Below are 19,957 nucleotides of genomic sequence, written 5' to 3' on the forward strand. Positions count from 1 at the left end.
AGTTTCTCTGGTGGGCAGAGGCCTGGGCCCAGAACAAGGATCTTTCCTTCACCCTCTGCCCAACCGGGCAGACCATTGCCACCAACACCTCAGACATAGCTTGGGGTGCTCACCTAGAAGGCAGGTGCACCCAAGGTCTTTGGAATGCCCAGCACCTTTCCTTACACATCAACCAGAAGGAAATGACGGCAGTACAAAAGGCTCTAACATCCTTCAAACCCCATCTCAAGGCAGAGGTTCTCCTTATCAAAACAGACAACACCACAGTAACAACCACATCAACAAACAGGGGGGGGGGCCCAGTCTTACCCTCTGTGCAGGCTAGCCATGAACGTCTGGCTGACAGCCTCTTCCATGGGGCTACACCTGATAGCCTAATATCTACTAGGGATCAACAACACCCTGGCAGACAACTTAAGCAGAAACTTACTTGACCCCCATGAATGACAGCTCCACAGAAAATTTTCTTTTACAAATCACTCAGCCGTGGGGGACTCCGGAGGTGATCTCTTTGCTTCGCATCTCAACCATCACCTGAATAAATTCTGTACCAGGGAGTAGCACCACCTAGCGTTGAAGGTGGATGCCTTGACCTTCACCTGAACACCCTGTTTGTGTACGCATTCCCTCCTCTGCCCCTTATTCCCAAGGTACTGATCAAAATAAGGGAGGAGAGACCAAAGGCCATCCTCATTGCTCCAGATTGGCCCAGACAACATTGTTACCCCTTACTGCGCAGCTTGACCTTACAGCCTCCTAGACAGCTTCCCCTGATCTCAGACCTCTTAACTCAGGTGGTGGGGGGGGGTGCACCCAAACTTGCAGACTCTCAAACTATCAGCATGGCTAATACTCTAAAGGCAAACAAGGGGCCCCTGTTAATCAAACAGGTCCTAGACATTATCATAGAGGCCAGAAGGCCCAGCACCAGAAAATCTTACGCAGGAAAATGGAAAAGATTCTGCTCCTGGAGCCACTCCAGAGGGGGAAATACCTCACAACCTTCCATCCCTCTTATTCTGGTCTACCTACCTACTTAATAGTGGCCTCTCCTTCTCCTCTATTAAAATACACACCTCAGCCATTTCAGCTCATTCTGATATAGAACAGCCCCTGTTCTCCTATCCTTTGATTAAACAGTTCCTCAGATGGGCTTCTAATATCAGACCTCCCAGAACGCCACCCACTCCAGTCTGGGACCTGAATTATGTTTTGGAAAAACTAACTTTACCACCCATCGAAGCTGCTGCTTCAGCCGAACTAAGATACCTCTCCTGGAAAACTACTTTTCTCCTAGCTATCACCTCAGCCAGAAGGGTTTCAGAACTTCAGGCACTGATGGCCATTGAGTCCTTCATCATCTTCCATACAGACATGGTCTCCCTGAGGACTAATCCCTCCTTTATGCCTAAGGTGGTATCTAATGTAACTCTCAACCAAGCCATACATCTACCCACCTTCTTTCCTAACCTTCAAAACAAGGGGGAAATAATTCTGCACTCACTAGACATGCACAGACAGCTCAGATACTATCTGGACCATACTAAACCCTTCAGGAAAACAGACCAACTACTTGTCAGCTTTGCTCCAGAGGCAGAGGGGAAGCCCATTTCCAAACAAACCATTTCTAAATGGATATCGCACTGTATCCATTTCTGCTACAGATGGCATGGGAACCCCCCCCCCGAACTCATTCCACTAGGGCAGCCTCCACTTCCACAGCATTCCTCAGAGGAGTTCCCCTGGAAGCTGCCACCCAGAATTTTATATAGAAAAGAAGAGAATTTTAAAAATATTGTAGAAAAAAAACTGGAAGGGATATGGAAAGGGAGGAGAAGGAATGGTTAAATGTGGGTTTTGCTTTCAATGTAGGGACATCAGAGAAGGGAAGGAAGTATATATTCCACACTTTGGTAAGTATCACTTACCTAGGAAGTATACATGCAGCAGCAAAGGGGTTGTATATCTGGCAGTGTTCTTTATGTCCCTGTTTTTATATAGGGAAAACCACCAATGCTTTAAGGACACGCATTTCATAGGTAGGTACTAGGCTATTGGCCCTAGGGCCTGTACAAGCCTAGCCAAAAATGTACCCTGGCTTTCGCCACCCAAGAAAATTATTTTCCTGTGCCCCTGTGAAGCAGAACCACAGAAGTGATCCCTGGGGTGAATTTCCTATTACCCATCCAATCATATAGGTTCATAGGTATACCAACATAACTACGTAAAAAAAGATATGAAAAACGCCCTGGCTGCACATATTCTTTCACATGAAGGACACAAGTTTAGTTTTACCATCATAGATCAAGCCATTGTAGGGGAAAGAGGTGGCCCCCTTAATGATTTTTTGGAGCAAAAGGAATTGAAATGGCAGCTGAGAGCTAATACCTCAGAATATCCTGGGCTGAATAGCGTTATATCTATCAGCTCTATATTGAGACTAAAATCCAAATTTTATATGTAATTTATTTGGCCGTCATATAAATCTGCCGATTGATTATATTTACAGTGTTCATGATGTATAATATTTTAATATTATGGTTATTGATGTGGTTTTTACATGAATTGTATTTTAATTTGTACAGGAAGTGAAGTCATGATTGTGGAAGTATAAAAATGGGGTGGGGTTGGCTGCAATATTTGTCTGATGAAGTTTTCTGACTAGAGACGAAAGCGCTAATAAAGAATTTTATTGGGTGTATTCTCGTGGCTATTTTGTTTTTTGAGGGTGCCAGTATGTACATATGTTTCCTTACATGAGTGGTGGTTGTCTTGTTCCTGACCTCAGGGCTTTACAGGCTACTAGTTGTATTGGGGAGAGTTTGTTACTAGGATTGGAGGATGTCTGAATATTGATAGACAGTGGGTGCAGTAGTGGCTGTTTGTGAAATGGAGGAGTAGATTGTGCAAGCCACATGTCTAAGAATTTCTCTGAGGTGCCTCTTTTGTAGAAGTGTAGTTTAACTTTGAAGATTTCCATAAAGTAACAGGCATTGGGGTACAATCCCCACACAGAAAACAAACAAATTTGGTTTGTTCTTATAAAGAAAGTGGTGGTTAGCAGGTAATATTCTTGACTGTATTGTGTATCAGCATTTCATGTGTAGCTTTCAGCTACTTGCCGTTTTTTCCCCCTCATTTTTGATATTTTCACAATGTGTTTTATATAAACCAGGAAAGCACAAACAACCAGTAGTGTAACCCATATTGCCTGGAAGGAAGGAGTATTGTTCAAGTGTCTGTTATACATTTCAGTTAAGTATATCCAGTTCAACTATAATGCTTCATCCATTTTAACTGTTAAATCAAATTGCCAGTAATAATATCATGGGCTTTCAAAGTACCTGTCAAAAATAAGAAATTGTAACTACCTATAGCTAGATTTTTTTTAAACATATTCTCTTATCCACTCACTGCCTGCTAACCATCTGTCATCACACAATCACTTAACCTATTTTTTTTTTTCCTGGGGCAAGAGCTGATCATAGGAGACCATCATCTAGGTAACCATAACAGGCTTTCTTATTTTAGTTGTAACCCCTCTCCCAGCAAGTGATGTGCATGCTCACTAATGCAGTGGACTGCAATCCCATCTGCCATAAGTATGTACACTGTTGCACATTCCCTATGACGCCTACAGTGAAAGCACTACTTGGCAGAGTGAAGCACGTATCCCTTGCGCATACAGTGTGAGCCATGCATGCGTCTCTTCAGTAGATGTTGGTATTGCAGTGGGCCAGACTTCCTCCCCACCCCCAACCACCCACACCACATGTATGGGTGTGCCAGCATTGGTGACATACTGTTACGCTCCCTCGCCTACCTTCTCTAGCATACAAGCTATTGATTAATTTATGGCCATCTCGGATATAGTCAGAGCTTCATCCATAGAGGCCAAGCGCATAGGTTTTTGATATATGTATCATAAGTCTGAATATCAGCGCAAGAGCCATAAGAATGAAATATCAGTCTTCCTCTCACCTACCAAGGACCTACTGGTAGGTTAACTGGCTAGTCCAAAATGGCCCTTAAGTTTGCAGTCTGGCACTACTCTTCCTTTGTTTCCCCTTTGGCTTTTTGGGACTAAATCAGAAAGCCAATTGAAGTCAGTAAAATAAATATGTTTATTAATGAAGAAGTTAATGAGATCTTGAAGTACGTATCATCACCATGGAACAAAATGGTTCATCTGACCTGATATTTGATTGCATTAGGTGCATTCAAATAGATTGCACCCATCAAATAGAATGTGCCCATACATAATCCAAATATGCATTTCTTTATGATGTTCAGTAATGCATTGGTGCAGTTTTTGGTATTCTATGTGAAATTTTCCACATTTTTCTAGTTAGCAAGCTCTACTGTTATTTCTAACGTTGAAAAAAAACAGAAATAAAAAATAAACACTTTGCAAAGAATTCACAGCAACAGCAATAAAAAAATGTTTAAATCATAGACAATCTAGAGGTTTAGAGAATTACATTTATCAGATGAACAGTTAAAATACAAAGTGAGTTTTTTCATTTCTGACAAACTGATGTAACAGAAGTTATGAGTGATATTTCTTTGGCATAATTGTTTACTTCTCTAGAGAGAATGTCATCAGAAAAATCTTATTCATTATAGTTCATAGATCAAGGAAATAGTGTTTGCATTCATCCACACTGCATTGCATCATCGGAGATATGCAGTTTTCCTACCATAGTGATAGTCATTTCTGAACTTTGTTCAAACAGTGCAGAGTACATTAAAGCTTTTTCATTTATCACCTGGTCAGATAAGAAATAGCAGTAGACTCGGAGATGTTTTTCTATTACATAGTTTATCACTATGTTTAGCTAATGCTGACTTGAATGTAGAAATGACCATGTTTTATACAGCAGATGTTGCCACATAAACATGGAAAACATTGCAAAGCAGACTTAAAGCAAGTTAAAAAAAAAGGTGATAAACACTCCTGAAGCACCTGCCTAAGCTGGTTTAGGTAGCAGTAGCAAGCAACTCCTGTTCTCTCCTGTGTACTGCATGTAGCTGTATTTGATGTAAATTAAGGTCTGGCAGCATTTTATGGCTAATTTGCTTGTTGTGTGATTTGTGGACTGAGACCACAGTTGCATTTCTTGTAATAATGAATATTTCTACTTTTAACCAGTTAAATTATTTCAGTTTCAGACCTGTTTTATAATTTTCCACAGTTAATTATAAGTACTGTTGTTCAGAAAACATTAGGTATGAAATGCTGTTGGAGTTCTGTAAAATCACATTAACTAAACACTTTAAATTTTATTCTTAGGCCTCTCCAGATGTGTCCTTGTCACTGATGCAGTCACTGGTCACAGACAGACTTTTGGAATTAACAGTGATGTTTTGGCACAGCAGTTTACTAAAAGGGTTAGTAAGTGACTATTTTTTAAGACAGTCCCCATTGTTTAATTTTGGACTCTAATGTAAAACAAAACAAACAAAAAAGATTGCAGGCGTGCATTAAGGAGTAAAGTATTGGAAATTATATAAATGTTCAGGCAGTGCTGTGCAATGTTTGCATGTATCCATTTTATATACTTTTTTATTGTATTAGTTCCCACTAGACGTAGTTTATTTTCAGGGGAGACTCAATATGCTATTTATGCTGATTAGGAGTAATTTGGCTAGGGTGCTAGGGAAATTATTGTACTGTTTTTTAAGAGAGGTACTGTCTGACATCTTCCTTGAAGGGTTGTTGATGTTTGGAAACAGCACTAGGATGTAAGAGCATGGCACAATTAAAAATAATTTAACCTGTGCAAAATGAATTCTAGCCAAAAAGGAGAGGTGGCCCATGTGAGTTAGGAGAGTGCTATGAGTGCACAGAAACATGGTATAACTGTTTTAGCATCCAGTGGAATGTTGGTGGAGTGAATGTTGTCGTTGAGTGTAATCGTAGGCTAAGAAGATACAGCATTGAATGCTTTTGGGGAAAATGTGATAGAGTGTTTGGAACGAGCATCAATAGAAACTGAGTAAGTCGATGCTTGGGAGGACTTCTGTATGACTGGAAGGAGAAATGTCAGGTGATCATGGCAGAAATAGGGGCAGGATTATTAGTTGAAAGTGGAAGGAGAAGGTTTAGTGAATGAGCATGTGCTGACATGGTGTCTGATTCAACACAAGTAACTACACAATGAGAAATTAGAGGTGGGCCGTCGAGGAAGAGCAACGTTCAGTTTCATCATGTGAAATATAGCAAGAAAGCCCCAGATACATACTGTCTTTGAAACAAAGTTTTGCAGCCGTTGTAGTTTGTGACATAGTGTGAATGAAACTTTGTGTTCTGCATCTTTGAAAAAGAATGGTTTTCTGTACAGAAAAATCCTGAGATGGAAGTCAAAAATCTTAATTTAGCTGGGCTCTCTATGCTGGGATTTATTCTTCTGCATGAAGAAACAGCCACAGATTTCTCTTCTGTTCGAGCCATGAAACTGTCAGAAAGACTAGAATTAACTATACTTTTTTAAAGTAACTCAGAGGGATAGAGACTCGTAGTCAAGAAGAACAAAAGCTTAATTTATTTAGTTGGGGTTGGGGTAGAAAATCAGTTTGATCTTCCATGAACAAAGAAATTGGCTACTTTTTAAAGTGTGTTCTATCTTCACAAGAAAAGAGATATTTGTATATGTAATTCTCATGTAGCATATAATGTTAAAATATTAACTTTGTGCGTGTGAACACCTGTATGATCTCCAGATCATCACTTTACTTTACACATACTCACACCCTTTTGTATTGTCCAGTTACTATACTTGTATAAATATGGATTTTACTGTTCCACTGGTTAGTAACAGAGAATAGCATTACTTTACCATGAAAAAACTGGACTGTAAAAACATTTTTGTTCTACAGAGGCTGCTGCATCCAGCACATTTATGTGAATTTATTTTGAATCAATTATTTCCTTACCACATAAGGAATTATCCTGCAAGCATAGAGTTTGCATATGATACACAGACTATACTCTTTTATACATTCAAAACTCATTTGGCCCAAAGTGGCCTTGTAGGCATGTGTTCTCATTTCACATTTGTCAGGTACTTGAGAGAAAAAAAAATCTTGACCTCAGTATGTGTTGACCATACAGTTAATGTACGAACAGGCCCACCACAGTATCATTTGTGCTTAGAGATTCTGTCCATCCAGCATCTACATGTGCATTTCCTGTAAGTTAAGTAAATGCTTACCTTTATAGTGTGTGTGTGTTTCTCTCTTCTAAGCTCGGCTTACTCACTGCAGTGGATTCAGACTTGGGGAATGCAGGGCAAGAGTGTGCCCTTCTATCCTGATGAGTGCTGCTGCAATGATTGCTGTCTGCCCTAGAGTTGTGCCAAGCTGAAGGTATCAGAAGAGGAAATCTCAAAACTTTCCCATTGCAAAAAGGCCTTCTCACTGACCAGTTGATATTCCAAGAACATATTTGTTATTTACTTGTGATTAGTCATGCACCAGGAGACATCTAATTGGTTAATTACATTCTGACTGACATATCCTGAAAGAGAACAAGATTTTTACAAACTGATTTACTGTAACAGGACTTATCTCATTTAGCAGGTGTGACTGTCTTTCCTCTATCACATTTTTTTATAGTTATTCCAGAATCCAGGATATCCTCCTTTATGTTTATTTCTTCTTAGGTTGGGTCCTTCATATAAGGAATTCTTTTGTGGAGCGTCCACTGGCAAGGAACTAATCAGGAGGTAGAATGTCCTCTGTGTTATGTTTAATGGCTATTTAAATGCCAGTATGGTGATGTAATACTGGAAATGGGTCTGTCTTCCAGTGGAAAATGTTTAGAATGTTTTCCATGTTGTCTCTTCTGATTGTGCCAACTATTGTATTGCTGAAATCTTATTATTGTTACAGTAGATATTTTGTGACATTTTTCTTTTAATCGGGGACTTTTTTTAGCTTGCAGCTTTCCTTGATATGTCTCATAATATATAAACTGCATATTTTGTAAAGGATGCTTTCAGTTGAACAGCAATGTTGTGAGTATCCTCAAAGTAGTTGATTGGCTTGTACCATCAGTAACATAAGGAATGTTTTAAATGTATGGAAAAAAATCACATTTTCGAATTCTACAGATGTGTGTCCAGCAACTGTTTTGTTTAATCTGACCTCCCCCATATATATCACCATTATTGATTACTGTCCATTTGGACTCCTACTTTTCAGGGTTCACTGTACTATAAAATGTGGGATTATGCGTGGGTAAGTACTAAAAAACATATGTGCCATAAATGTAGTTTCTATCCTTAAAGCATGCTCCTCCTTACATAATGATCCCCATAGTTCCACATATCAAAGAAAATCACTGCTTAGCAGATGTTCTTCGTGTTTCACTGTTGCAGTCATCACATTTGGGTTATGCCTGCCAGGGTAGCCTTCGGCTGTCCCGAATATCAGAGACTTAGTATTTCTGCGTCAGTTGCTGTCACTCCAGGACTGACGTCAGGTCATCAGTAGTATAAAGTAAGGTAGCCGACGCCATTACACCAGTCTTTCTTGCCGTGGAGCCTGAAGCAGTTTGCACGAGTGCCGGTCGGCCGCTACCTGAGTTTTCATTAACCGAGTTGAAGTTGAAGTCTTCTAAAGCTAAGTACCCCATTGGGGATCCTTTTTTCTTGCACTAACTTTGTCAGGAAAAAGTTAATAATTGTCTCGCCTGTGGAAAGCAAATAACACACCGAGACTTCCATTCTTACTGCGTCACTTGTTTAGGCCCAGACCACGACGTTCCCCACTGTCGCTTCTGTGCTTTGTTCAATGCCAGAACTGTCCATTATCGGGCCCTTATTGTAGCCAGATATTTTCACTTACAATCCTCAAACTCCGATATGGCTTTGGTAAGCCATCCAATAGCAGATCTTCTGAAAAAATGTAAAGATAAAGACAGAGACAGACTGCACAGGTCCAAACCTACCGGCAATGCTGCCGTTAAGCTAGTGGTCAGTTCTCCGGTCCTCAGTGAGGTACTTTCATAGCCCCTGATGCCCGCTTTGAATTCACAGGCCACTACCGAGATCCTTTAAGAGTCAGGTATGCCGCAAAACTCTTCTTCAACTAAGGATTCTGCGGTCGTTTCTACCTTGGATGGGTCCAGAGCCGCTGAGCAGGCACCGGCTTCCGAGGAAGTCCTTCACACTACCAGTTCTCGACACAAACCGTCATCTTCTTTCGCAACTACTGTTCTTTCAAAAACGACCGAGTTTCTAATGCCCAGGGTCTGAACCACACCCCAAGAAGCCACCTACCCAATCTCAGGCACCTGCTTCCTTGCCTCAGTCTCAAATGCTTAAAATGGCGGAAGACCTTATCATGCTGATCAGGGGAAGCCACGCTGCCCCCTCCAAAAGGAAAAGAGATCTGTCCCCTGTAGATGTTCTTCGTGTTTCACTGTTGCAGTCATTGCATTTGGGTTATCTGCCTGCAGGTAGCATTCAGCTGGCCTGAATATCAAAGTCTTGGATTCCTGCGTCGGATGCTGTCTCTTCTTCCATGATGTCAGGTCGTCAGGGTTATAAAACATGCAGCCGATGCCGTTACACCAGTCTTTCTTGCTGCGTGGTGCCCGAAGCAGAAGCAGTTCGCAAGTGCCGGTCGGCCGACTCCTGAAATTTCCATTTTCGAGTTTCAGAACCGAAGTCTTCAAAAAAGCTAAGTACCCTGTCAGAGATCCTTTTTCTTGCTCTTAACCGATGTCAGTAAAAGTTAACAATTTTATTACCTGTGGAAAGCAAATACCTCAAAGATTTTCATTCGTACTGCATTCCTTGCTTAGGCCCAGACCACGACGTCCCTCGCTGTTGGTTTTGTGCCTTATTCAACCCCTGGACTATTCGTCATCGGTCTCTTTTTGAAGAAAATTATTTTGGTACTCTGTTTAACTATCCAGAAATGGCTTGGTAAGCCATCCGACTACCAACTTTTCAAAAAAACATAAAGATAAAGACAGAGACAGACCGCATAGGTCCAAAGCTGCCGACGACACTTCCGTTAAGCTAATCACCAGTTCGCTGGTACTAAGTGAGGCACTTTCGCAGTCCCTGATACCTGCTACATCAGATTCGCAGGCCTCTACTGAGACCCATTCGGAGTCCTGTATGCTGCGAGATGCTTCTTCGACTATGGAACCTGCGGATGTCTCTACCTTGGATGGGTCCGGAGTCGCTGTGAAGGCACCAGCTTCTGAGGGTGTATTTAGGCCTACTGACTTGCATTTCAAACTGAAGCCATCTTCTTCTTCAAGGCCCAAAACTCGACCCACGCCTAGAAAACCGACGTCCAAACCACATGATCAGGCCCATATGCCTAAAAAACAAATGATAAGAATGGCTGAAGACCTTATTACTTTAATTAGGGGAAGCCAGCCTTCACCCTCTAAGAGACCTAGAACTGATTTTCCTTCTGATTCTTCTGATCAGGATTCTGAAATTTCTGTTTCTTCTGATTACCAGGATTTGCCCTTATCTACCTCTGAGGATTCTGATGCAGAGGATTCCATTCCCTGTGCTTCCCCTCCAGAAGATTTTTCTTTTGGTGAAACCTTGCACACTCTTAGGGAGCATTTCCGTTGGGAAAGCCAGGATTTTTCTGACTCCAAAAAGAGGCTTAGGGAATTCTTACTCCTCCCTCAACACAGGCCTATAGTTATCCAGTTATCCCTCCTGTCCTGGACATTGTAGATGATGTCTTCTTGGAATCTCACCTGGCCCCAGACACTTTACCTCCAGCTCCCAGGAAGCCTGACAGGTATTACAGAGTACCTGACTCTCACAAGTTCCTCTTCAAGAATCCTACTGCAGACCCAGAGACCATTTCCCAAGGACCTAAAGGCATTAAGGCTACTGCTGCCAAAAACCCTACCCCCTCTGATAGAGATTCCAGGGCCTTGGACAGATGGGTATACACTTCTGCTACTTTGGCCATTAAGGCCTTAAACTGCCAGTGTCATATGTTAAAGTATCAGCAGCATATTATGGGACTACTTAAACAGAAAATTATGTTGATTCCTGACTGTGCTGAAAATAAAGAATTTACAGGATTTAATGCATTCTGCTGAACAAGTTGGTAAACATACCTTGCAATGTGGTTTTGACTCTTTAGAAGCATCTTGCAGGGCTACTGTCATTGGGTCTGTACTTAGAAGGCATGCTTGGCTTAAGGAGCAAAATTTGCCAGATCATGTTAAAGCTAAATTACTGGATGCTCCCCTAAACCAAGACCACCTGTTTGGCAACAAAGCAGAAGAAGTCCTTAAAAAGATGGAGGAAAAAGCTAAATCTATGCAAACTGTTAAAAATTTCCTGCAAGTATAGCCTCCTAGATTTCGCAGGCATTGGCCTTCTAAGAATTGGTCCTTTCCTCTCTCTTCCAGGTCTTCTCAGTCCAAACCCAGGAACAGCAGACCACCTAGGCTACAGTCTCAAGGTACTCACAGACCTAAGCAGTGGGGGGCTCCCACTTCCAGAACTGGAAGTAGTAAGACACCCCCTGTGGAAAAATGTCACAATGACTTAACTTTAAACCTTCAAAGCCCTGCTCAGCTGCCTGCTCCATTAGGGGGAAAGATCGCCCTGCATGCAAAAAACTGGGAACTCATTACCCTGGACAAATGGGTTTTAAATATAGTTTTCCAATGATACAGATTCCACTTCCACACCTTACCAACCCCAAATGGTTGGCCAGACCTGCCCCCAAATCAGTGGGCAAGACGCTCAACAGCAGGTTCTCTCTCTCTCTCTTCTAAGTATCAGGGCTATTCAACCTGTCCCAGCAGAAGAAAGGGGACAAGGTTTTTACTCAAGACTTTTCCTGGTACCCAGAAAAGACAGCTCCTGGTGTCCTATCTTGGACCTCTCTATTCTAAACACCTTTTTGGTAATCCCAAAATTCAAAATGCTAACACGTCAACAGCTGCTTCCTATGCTAGGCAAAGATGCCTGGTTGGCAACCTTAGACTTAAAGGAAACTTACCTGCACATTCCAGTAAGGGAATCTTGCAGGAAATACCTATGCTTCAGAGCAGGCTCCATGCACTATCAGTTCTCTGCACTTCCCTTTGGCTTATCTACTGCACCCAGGCTATTCACAAAGTGTCTAGCTCCTGTCATTGCATTTTGCAGGCAAAGAAATATTCAAATCTACCCATACCTGGACGATTGTCTAATTCAGGCAGAAAGCCAGGACATGCTACTAAATCATCTGGCATTTGTAAAGAAACTTCTAACCTCACTGGGGTACACCATAAACTAAAATAAGTCTCATCTAGTACCCTGCCAACAAATTGTATTCCTGGGAGCAAGCTTGAACACAACTTCCCAGATGGCTTACCTCACGCCAGAGAAACAAGTTTATTTGACATCCTACTTCAAACTACTGGCCACAAAGACCCAGCTATCTGCAAGAAAAATCCTGCAAGCCCTGGGGTTCATGGCTTCTTGCATTCTACTAATTCCATATGCAAGACTGCATATGAGGAAACTACAATGGTATCTAAAAAGCCTATGGTGTCAACATTCTCAGGACCTGGAATCAATGATTCCTATCATTCCTTGCATAAAGACAGAGTTCCTTTGGTGGGCAGAGGCCTGCTACCACAACAAGGGACTCCCATTCACTCTACCCCCTGCCGCCCAAACCCTAACAACAGACGTATCAAACTATGCATGGGGGGCTCACTTGGCAAGGCAGTGCATTCAGGGCAAATGGAACCAGAGTCAGATGCACCTGCATATCAATCAAAAAGAAATTTTAGCTGTACAGAATTCCCTAACAGCCTTCCAAGGACCACATTCTTCCAGGACAATTATTGGTAAAGACAAACAACACCACTGTTATGTGGTACATAAACAAGCAGGGGGGAAGCCACTCGTACCCTCTCTGCAGACTAGCCATGGCTCTGTGGAACACAGCCTTGAGCTACCAAGTGCACCTACAAGCTCAAGTCCTGCCAGGCAAGCTAAATTCACTGGCAGACGACCACTGTTATGTGGTACATTAACAAGCAGGGGAACCCACTTGTGCCCTCTCTGCAGACTAGCCATGGCTCTGTGGAACACAGCCTTGAGCGACCAAGTGCACCTACAAACTCAAGTCCTACCAGGCAAGCTAAATTCACTGGCAGACAACCTAAGCAGAAATCTAATGGACCCCCACGAGTGGAAACTGGAACCAAAGATATTCAACCTCTTTTGAGAAGCAAATGGGAGAATCCAGAGATAGACCTGTTTGCCTCCCCTCAGAACTACCAAGTGGACAAATTCTGCACAAGGACTTCCCACAGTCAAGCTTGGAATGTGGTTCCCTGTCCTTCACCTGGGAAAGCCTCTCTGTTTATGCCTTTCCCCCTTTGCCTCTTCGCTCAAAAGTTCTGCTAAAGATCAAGCAGGACAAACCAAGGACAATACTGACTGCACCAGACTGGCCATGCCAGCACTGGTACCCCCTCTTGCACAGTATGTCACTGCTGGAACCATGGCACCTGCCTCAGACCCCTTCTCTGCTGTCCCAGCAGGAGGGCCGGATTCTGCACCCTCAACCTCAAACCCTGAACCTTGCAGCCTGGCTAATTCCTTGAGCTCTCCAATGGCATCCATCCGTAAGCAGGTGCTAGATGTCATTCTGGAGTCAAGGAGGCCTAGTACTAGAAAATCTTATGCTGAAAAGTGGAAATGATACTGTTCCTGGAGCCAGACTCAGGGGATGAGCACAATGGTTCCCAGCTTACCACATATTCTTCAGTACTTAACAGAGATGCTCCACAAGGGCCTTTCCTTCTCATCAAATAAAATTCATGCCTCTGTCATTTCAGTTCATTATAGTACTGAACTACCCCTTTTCTCTCACCCCCTGCTAAAGCAATTCCTCAGACGGGCCAAACATTTAAGACCACCCAGGAGAGCCCCTATCCAGCCTGGGACCTTAATTTTGTATTGGAAAAGCTCACTCTACCTCCTTTTGATCCAGCTGCAACTGCAGAGTTGAAATTCCTTTCTTGGAAAACAGCCTTCCTTCTAGCCATCACTTCGGCAAGAAGAGTGTCTGAATTACAGGCCCTCATGGCAGTGGAGCCATTCATCATCTTCCATGCAGACAGGGTGTCCCTCAGGACCAAGCCTTCCTTTATGTCCAAGATGGTGTCTAGTGTGGCCCTTAATCAGTCCATTCATTTGCCTACTTTTTTCCCTAATCTACAAAACAAAGGAGAACGAATACTGCACTCTTTGGACATGCACAGGCAACTTAGATTTTATTTGGACAGGACTAAGCCTCTCAGAAAATCTGAACAGCTGCTAGTTGGCTTTGCTGCAGCAGCAGAGGGAAAGGCCATTTCAAACCAAACCATTTCTAAGTAGATAGCCCATTGCATTAATTTCTGCTATAAGCACTATAAGCACCATGGAAAACCTACCCCACAGGGGATAAGATCACATTCCACCAGGGCTGCATCTACCTCTACAGCCTTTCTCAGAGGTGTCCCTACCAAGGACATCCTAGAAGCTGCTACCTGGAGCTCTGTACATACCTTCACCAGGCATTACCACATGCCTATTTTCTCTAAATCCAGAGCTGGTTTTGCCACTGCAGTTTTGCAGGGCTTAATAGCTGGTCCTAATGCTCTCTAACTCCTTCCTCAGCATTGAGAATCAACCCAAATGTAATGACTGCAACAGTGAAACACAAAGAACGTAGTACAATTGTGTACACTTACCATAAATGTAGATGTTCAAGTGTATTCACTGTTGCAGCCCTTTTTACCCCTCCCTCCAGCCCCCTGACTTCTCTTAGCTATACTTATCTTCTTGTTTAGTGTATTTCAGATTTCTGGTGTATTTGCTTTTTGTTGGAGGTGTATCCTAACATATAATTGCTTTCCATTATGGGGGCATCTGACATCTGGGGCATGAAAAACTAATGTAATGGCTTCGGCTGCATGTTTTATACCCCTGATGACCTGACGTTATGGAAGAAGAGACAACATCCGACGCAGGAATCCAAGACTTTGATATTCAGGCCGGCTGAGGGCTACCTGCAGGCAGATAACCCAAATGTAATGACTGCAACAGTGAATACACTTGAACATCTACATTTATGGTAAGTGTACATAACTGTACTTTGTCTGAACAAGAGTCAGATGAATCTGATGCATCTGAATATGAAGACATACAACCCCTCTCTACTTATGAGGATTCTGATGCGGAGGACTCCATTCCTTCATCCTCTCCCCCAAAGGATTTTACCTTTGGGGAAACCCTGCATACCTTAAGGGAGCATTTCCAAATGGAGGGTCAAGACTACCCTCAGTCTAAAAAGAGACGCAGGGAATTCCTAGGTCTTCCACAGCAGAGACCTTTGGCCAACCCCCCAGTCCTGGATGTTGTGGAGGATATCTTCCTGAAATCCAGCTTGACTTCTGACACCCTCCCTCCTGCACCCAGAAAACCAGACAGGTACTACCGAGTCCCTGAATCACACAAATTTTTCTTTAAAAATCCTACTGCTGACCCAGGAGATAATTTCTCAAGGGCCTAAAGGAATTAAAGCAACCTCTGCTAAGAATCCCACCCAGATAGGGATTCCCGAGAACTGGACAGATGGGGTAAAAAAGTATACAACTCGGCTACTCTTGCTATCAGGGCACTAAATTGTCAGTTCCATGTGCTGAATTTTCAGCAACATACCCTGGAACCTCCTTAAACAAAAGACGTCTTCCTTTCCTGCTTGGGCAGAATCTAAAAAATGACAAGAGTTAATGCATTCTGCAAGTCAAGTAACTAAACACACCTTTCACTGTGGTTTTGAGACCCTAGAAACTTCTTGCAGGGCAGCAGTCACTGGATCTGTCATTAGAAGGCATGCATGGCTTAAGGAACAGCCCCTGCCAGACCATGTCAAATCTAAATTGTTGGATGCCCCTTGAACAAAGATAACTTATTTGGCACTAAGGCAGAAGAGGTCCTAAAAAAGATGTAAGAAAAAGCAAAATCTATGCAAACAGTTAAGGACTTCTTGCAGGTCCAGCCACCTAGTTTCAGCAGGCATTGTCCCACCAAGCAGTGGTCCTTTCCTGCTTCCAGTAAACCAGTCCAGCCTAGACCCCGGGGTACCAGACCCCCCCCCAAGACAGCAGCCACAGGGAATGCAGAGATCTAAGCAGTGGACTACCTCCACTTCTAAACCAGGGAGTTCTAAGCCACCCCCTTATGGTAATAACTCACAATGACTCACTCCCACCCACCCCCTCCCTCTGCCCACCTTCACTTACCCCTAGGAGGAAAACTCTCCTTTCACGCAAGCACCTGGTCCACCATTATCAACGGCCACTGGGTTCTGAACATAGTGTCTCAGTGGTACAAATTTTCCTTCCACACCCTTCCAACCACTAAAGGGTTCCCAAATCTACCTCCAAACCAGTGGGCAGAGGCTCAAAAGCAAATCCTTTCCATGCTCTCTCTGAGGGCAGTAGAGCACATTCCTGCAGAACAGATAGGCCTGGGTTTCTACTCCAGACTTTTCCTGGTGCCCAGAAAAGAGAAGAGGACACCTGGTGCCCTATCCATGATCTATCCATTCTGAACACCTTCCTGGTGATTCCAAAATTCAAAATGCTCACCCTCCAGCAACTGCTACCCATGCTCTCCAAGGATGCTTGGCTAGCCACCCAAGATCTAAAAGAGGGCTACCTCCACATTCCTATCAGGGAATCTTGCAGGAAATACCTCCGTTTCAGGGCAGGATCTCAGCACTTTCAGATCTCTGTGCTTCCCTTTGGCTTATCCACTGCTCCCAGAGTCAAATTGTCTGGCTCCAGCCATTGCCTTTTGAAGATGAAGAAATATTCAGATTTACCCATGTGATTCAGGCAGACAGCCAGGAAAAGCTGCTCAAGCACCTGGCCTTTGCCAAGACTCTTCTAAACTCCCTAGGGTACACTATCAATGAAAAGAAATCCAAACAGGTGCCCACCCAAAGGATTATCTTCCTGGGAGCAAGCCTGGACACAGCATCCCAGATAGCATACCTTACACTACAGAAACAAATTTTCCTGACAGCCTACTTCCCTCAACTAGCCAACAATCCCCAGATATCTGCAAGGAAAATCCTGCAAGCTCTGGGGTTCATGGCATCTTGCACACTACTCCTTCCATAGGCCAGACTGCATATGAGGAAATTTCAGTTGTACCTAGAAAGCCTTTGGTGTCAACACTCTCAAGACCTAGAAACTCTTCTGTGTATAATTACCTGCATCAGAAAATATTTTCTTTGGTGGGCAACAGCATGCTCCCACAACAAGGGACTGCCTTTCCCACCACCTCCGCCACCCAGACCCTCACCACAGACACATCAGACTATGCTTGGGGAGCACACCTGGACAGCAGGTGCATACAGGGCCAATGAAGCCCACAGCAAATCACTCTGCACATCAATCAAAAGGAGATGATGGCTGTGCAGCTTTCAAGCCCCTTCTTTCTCCAGGGGCTCTCCTGATCAAAACAGACAACACCACTGTAATGCGGTACATTAACAAACAGGGAGGGACTCACTCCTACCCCCTATGCAGGCCAGCCATGACCCTTTGGCACACAGCCTCTGCCATGCAACTACATCTGTTAGCGCAATTCCTGCCAGGCTATCTCAACTCTCTGGCAGACCAATTAAGCAGAAATCTTCTGGACCCACACGAGTAGCAGCTCAACAGAAGAACCTTCACACTGATAACTCAGAAATGGGGCACCCTGGAGGGCGACCTCTTTGCCTCCCACACCTACCATCAGCTCAACAAATTCTGCACCAGGGAGCATCACTGCATGGCTTGGAAAATGGATGCCCTGTCCTTCCCCTGGGTCAATCTATCGGTCTATGCCTTTCCTCCACTACCTCTGATCCCCAGAGTACTGCTCAAAATAAAGGAGGAAAAACCAAGGACCATTCTAATAGCTCCAGACTGGCTCCGGCATCAGCACTGGTTCCTCTTGCTGTGCAGCCTGTCACCACTGCCCCATGGCACTTTCCTCAGATTCCAAACCTCCTGACCCAGAGGGAAGGGGTATTCTGGCATCCCCAATTACAGACACTCAGTTTGACAGCTTGGCTTATTCCCTAACTCCAAACCAATAGTTTAGCTCCCATTAGAAAAATTTGCGCTAAATCCAAACAACTACCATGGTTATCTAAAGAGACTAAACTGCTCCTCAAACAAAGGGATGCAGCCTGGACTCTTTACCACAACAATAGAAACAAAAGACAACCTAACGTCCTACCATAAGAAATCAAGCCAAAAAACAAATCAAAAAAGACAAAAAAAAAAAAAAAAACATACTTCCAAACATGTCAGCAAAAACATCAAAACAACCCTCAGAAATTTTGGCAAGCCATTAACCACCTTCTAAACCCATGAAAACCTATTATCCCGACACCATTAACCAGCAGCACAACTGAGTGTATAGCTACTCAATTCAGTACCCACTTTATTAACTCTGTAACTTCCTTGCTAAATAACACTGCAAACACTGCCCTATTTCCAACTCCTCTAAACATAACCCTAACTCTTTCAGTCTTAAGCCAATCTGAACTAGTTGCATAAAAAGGCTCCTAAGTAAGTTAAAGCCCTGCTCTCTTGCAGCTGACCAACTGGCCAACAAATTTCTGAAACTTGGTGCAACCATCTCCTACCCCATATCTATTCTAATCAGCTGCTTTATCTCTGAACAGTATGTACCTCTCCTCTAGAAAATATCCCATATCATACCCCTCCATAAAGGCAGCCCTTCCACTGACCTTTCTAATTATCGGCCAGTCGCCATTCTCTCTCCATTATCCAAAATCTTAGAAAAATGCATTCATCAACAAATCCTTGACCACTTCCTTAAGAATAACCTTTTATCTATTTCTCAACACAGTTTCTGACCTTGACATAGTACTAATACTGCTCTTATAAGCTTCACACTGTTAATCTCCTCAGAAATAATGGCCAACTCGTCTCTGCTACCTTCCTTGATATGTCCAAAGCTTTCATCACTGTCTCACATCAAATACTCCTCAATAAGCTCACCTCTTATAATCTCAGCACAACATCCCTAATCTGGTTTCATAGCTATCTCTCTAATCGTCAACAAGCCACCAAACGGGAGAACAAACTCTCCCCACTTCTACCCGTTACTGTTGGAGTTCCCAAGGCTCCATCCTCAGCCTTGTTCATTTTATCATATTTACCAATAACCTTAGTACCTCCACTAAACTGGCTTCTATCATTCAATGTATTGATGATGTCTCTCTCATCTGCTCTTCCCCCCTGCAAGAGAAAACACAAAATGCCCTCCAAGATATAGAAAACTACCTGTCTGATCATCAACTTGTATTAAACCCTAACAAAACTAAGCTTATTGTCTTCAGTTGCAATACTGCAAAAAACACTCCATCCCCTCTCGCCATCTGTTCCTCGAATGGAACAAAAATTGAGTCAGTCGAGCAAACTAAACTTCTTGGTGTCACAATAGACAACTGTCTCAGATTCGATAAACATAAATCACTAACAATAAAAAAAGTCCACATAAAACTTGGTGTACTCTACAGGGCAAAACCCTTCCTAACTGACTACACCAGAATATCAACAGCCAGATCCAGCCTACTATCGAACTTAGTCTACTGTTCCTAAATCTTTACCATCCTATGTAAATCAGATTTTTACAACCTCGAAACTTGCTAGAATAAAATAGCCAAATTCCCCTCAAACTTGCGTCATAATTCACATCATTGCTCCGCTCTACAAATCTTAACTGGATTGAACTGCCCAACTTATTATCTCTCAACCAACTAATTATCACTGATAGAGTCGTCCACAAACCTGACAACTGCCCCACTCTGTCTGACCTTGTACGACCATACACAAACCTTAGGTTCCTAAGATCATCTGCCGAATTAATGC

At 43.1% G+C, this 19,957-nt stretch overlaps 1 protein-coding gene across 1 annotated transcript in view; it reads left to right on the forward strand.

The window, feature by feature from the left end:
* DCAF4 (DDB1 and CUL4 associated factor 4) overlaps positions 1 to 19,957 on the forward strand; it is a 693,896-nt gene that overhangs the window by 523,263 nt on the left and 150,676 nt on the right. Inside the window, exon 11 of the mRNA XM_044074668.1 lies at positions 5,294 to 5,391. Coding sequence (XP_043930603.1) covers positions 5,294 to 5,391 — 98 coding nt within the window. The remainder of the gene's footprint in view (positions 1 to 5,293; positions 5,392 to 19,957) is intronic.

This window comes from Protopterus annectens, chromosome 6.part0, assembly GCF_019279795.1.
Source record: "Protopterus annectens isolate FY-2018-M chromosome 6.part0, PAN1.0, whole genome shotgun sequence".
NCBI classification, from domain to species: domain Eukaryota; kingdom Metazoa; phylum Chordata; order Ceratodontiformes; family Protopteridae; genus Protopterus; species Protopterus annectens.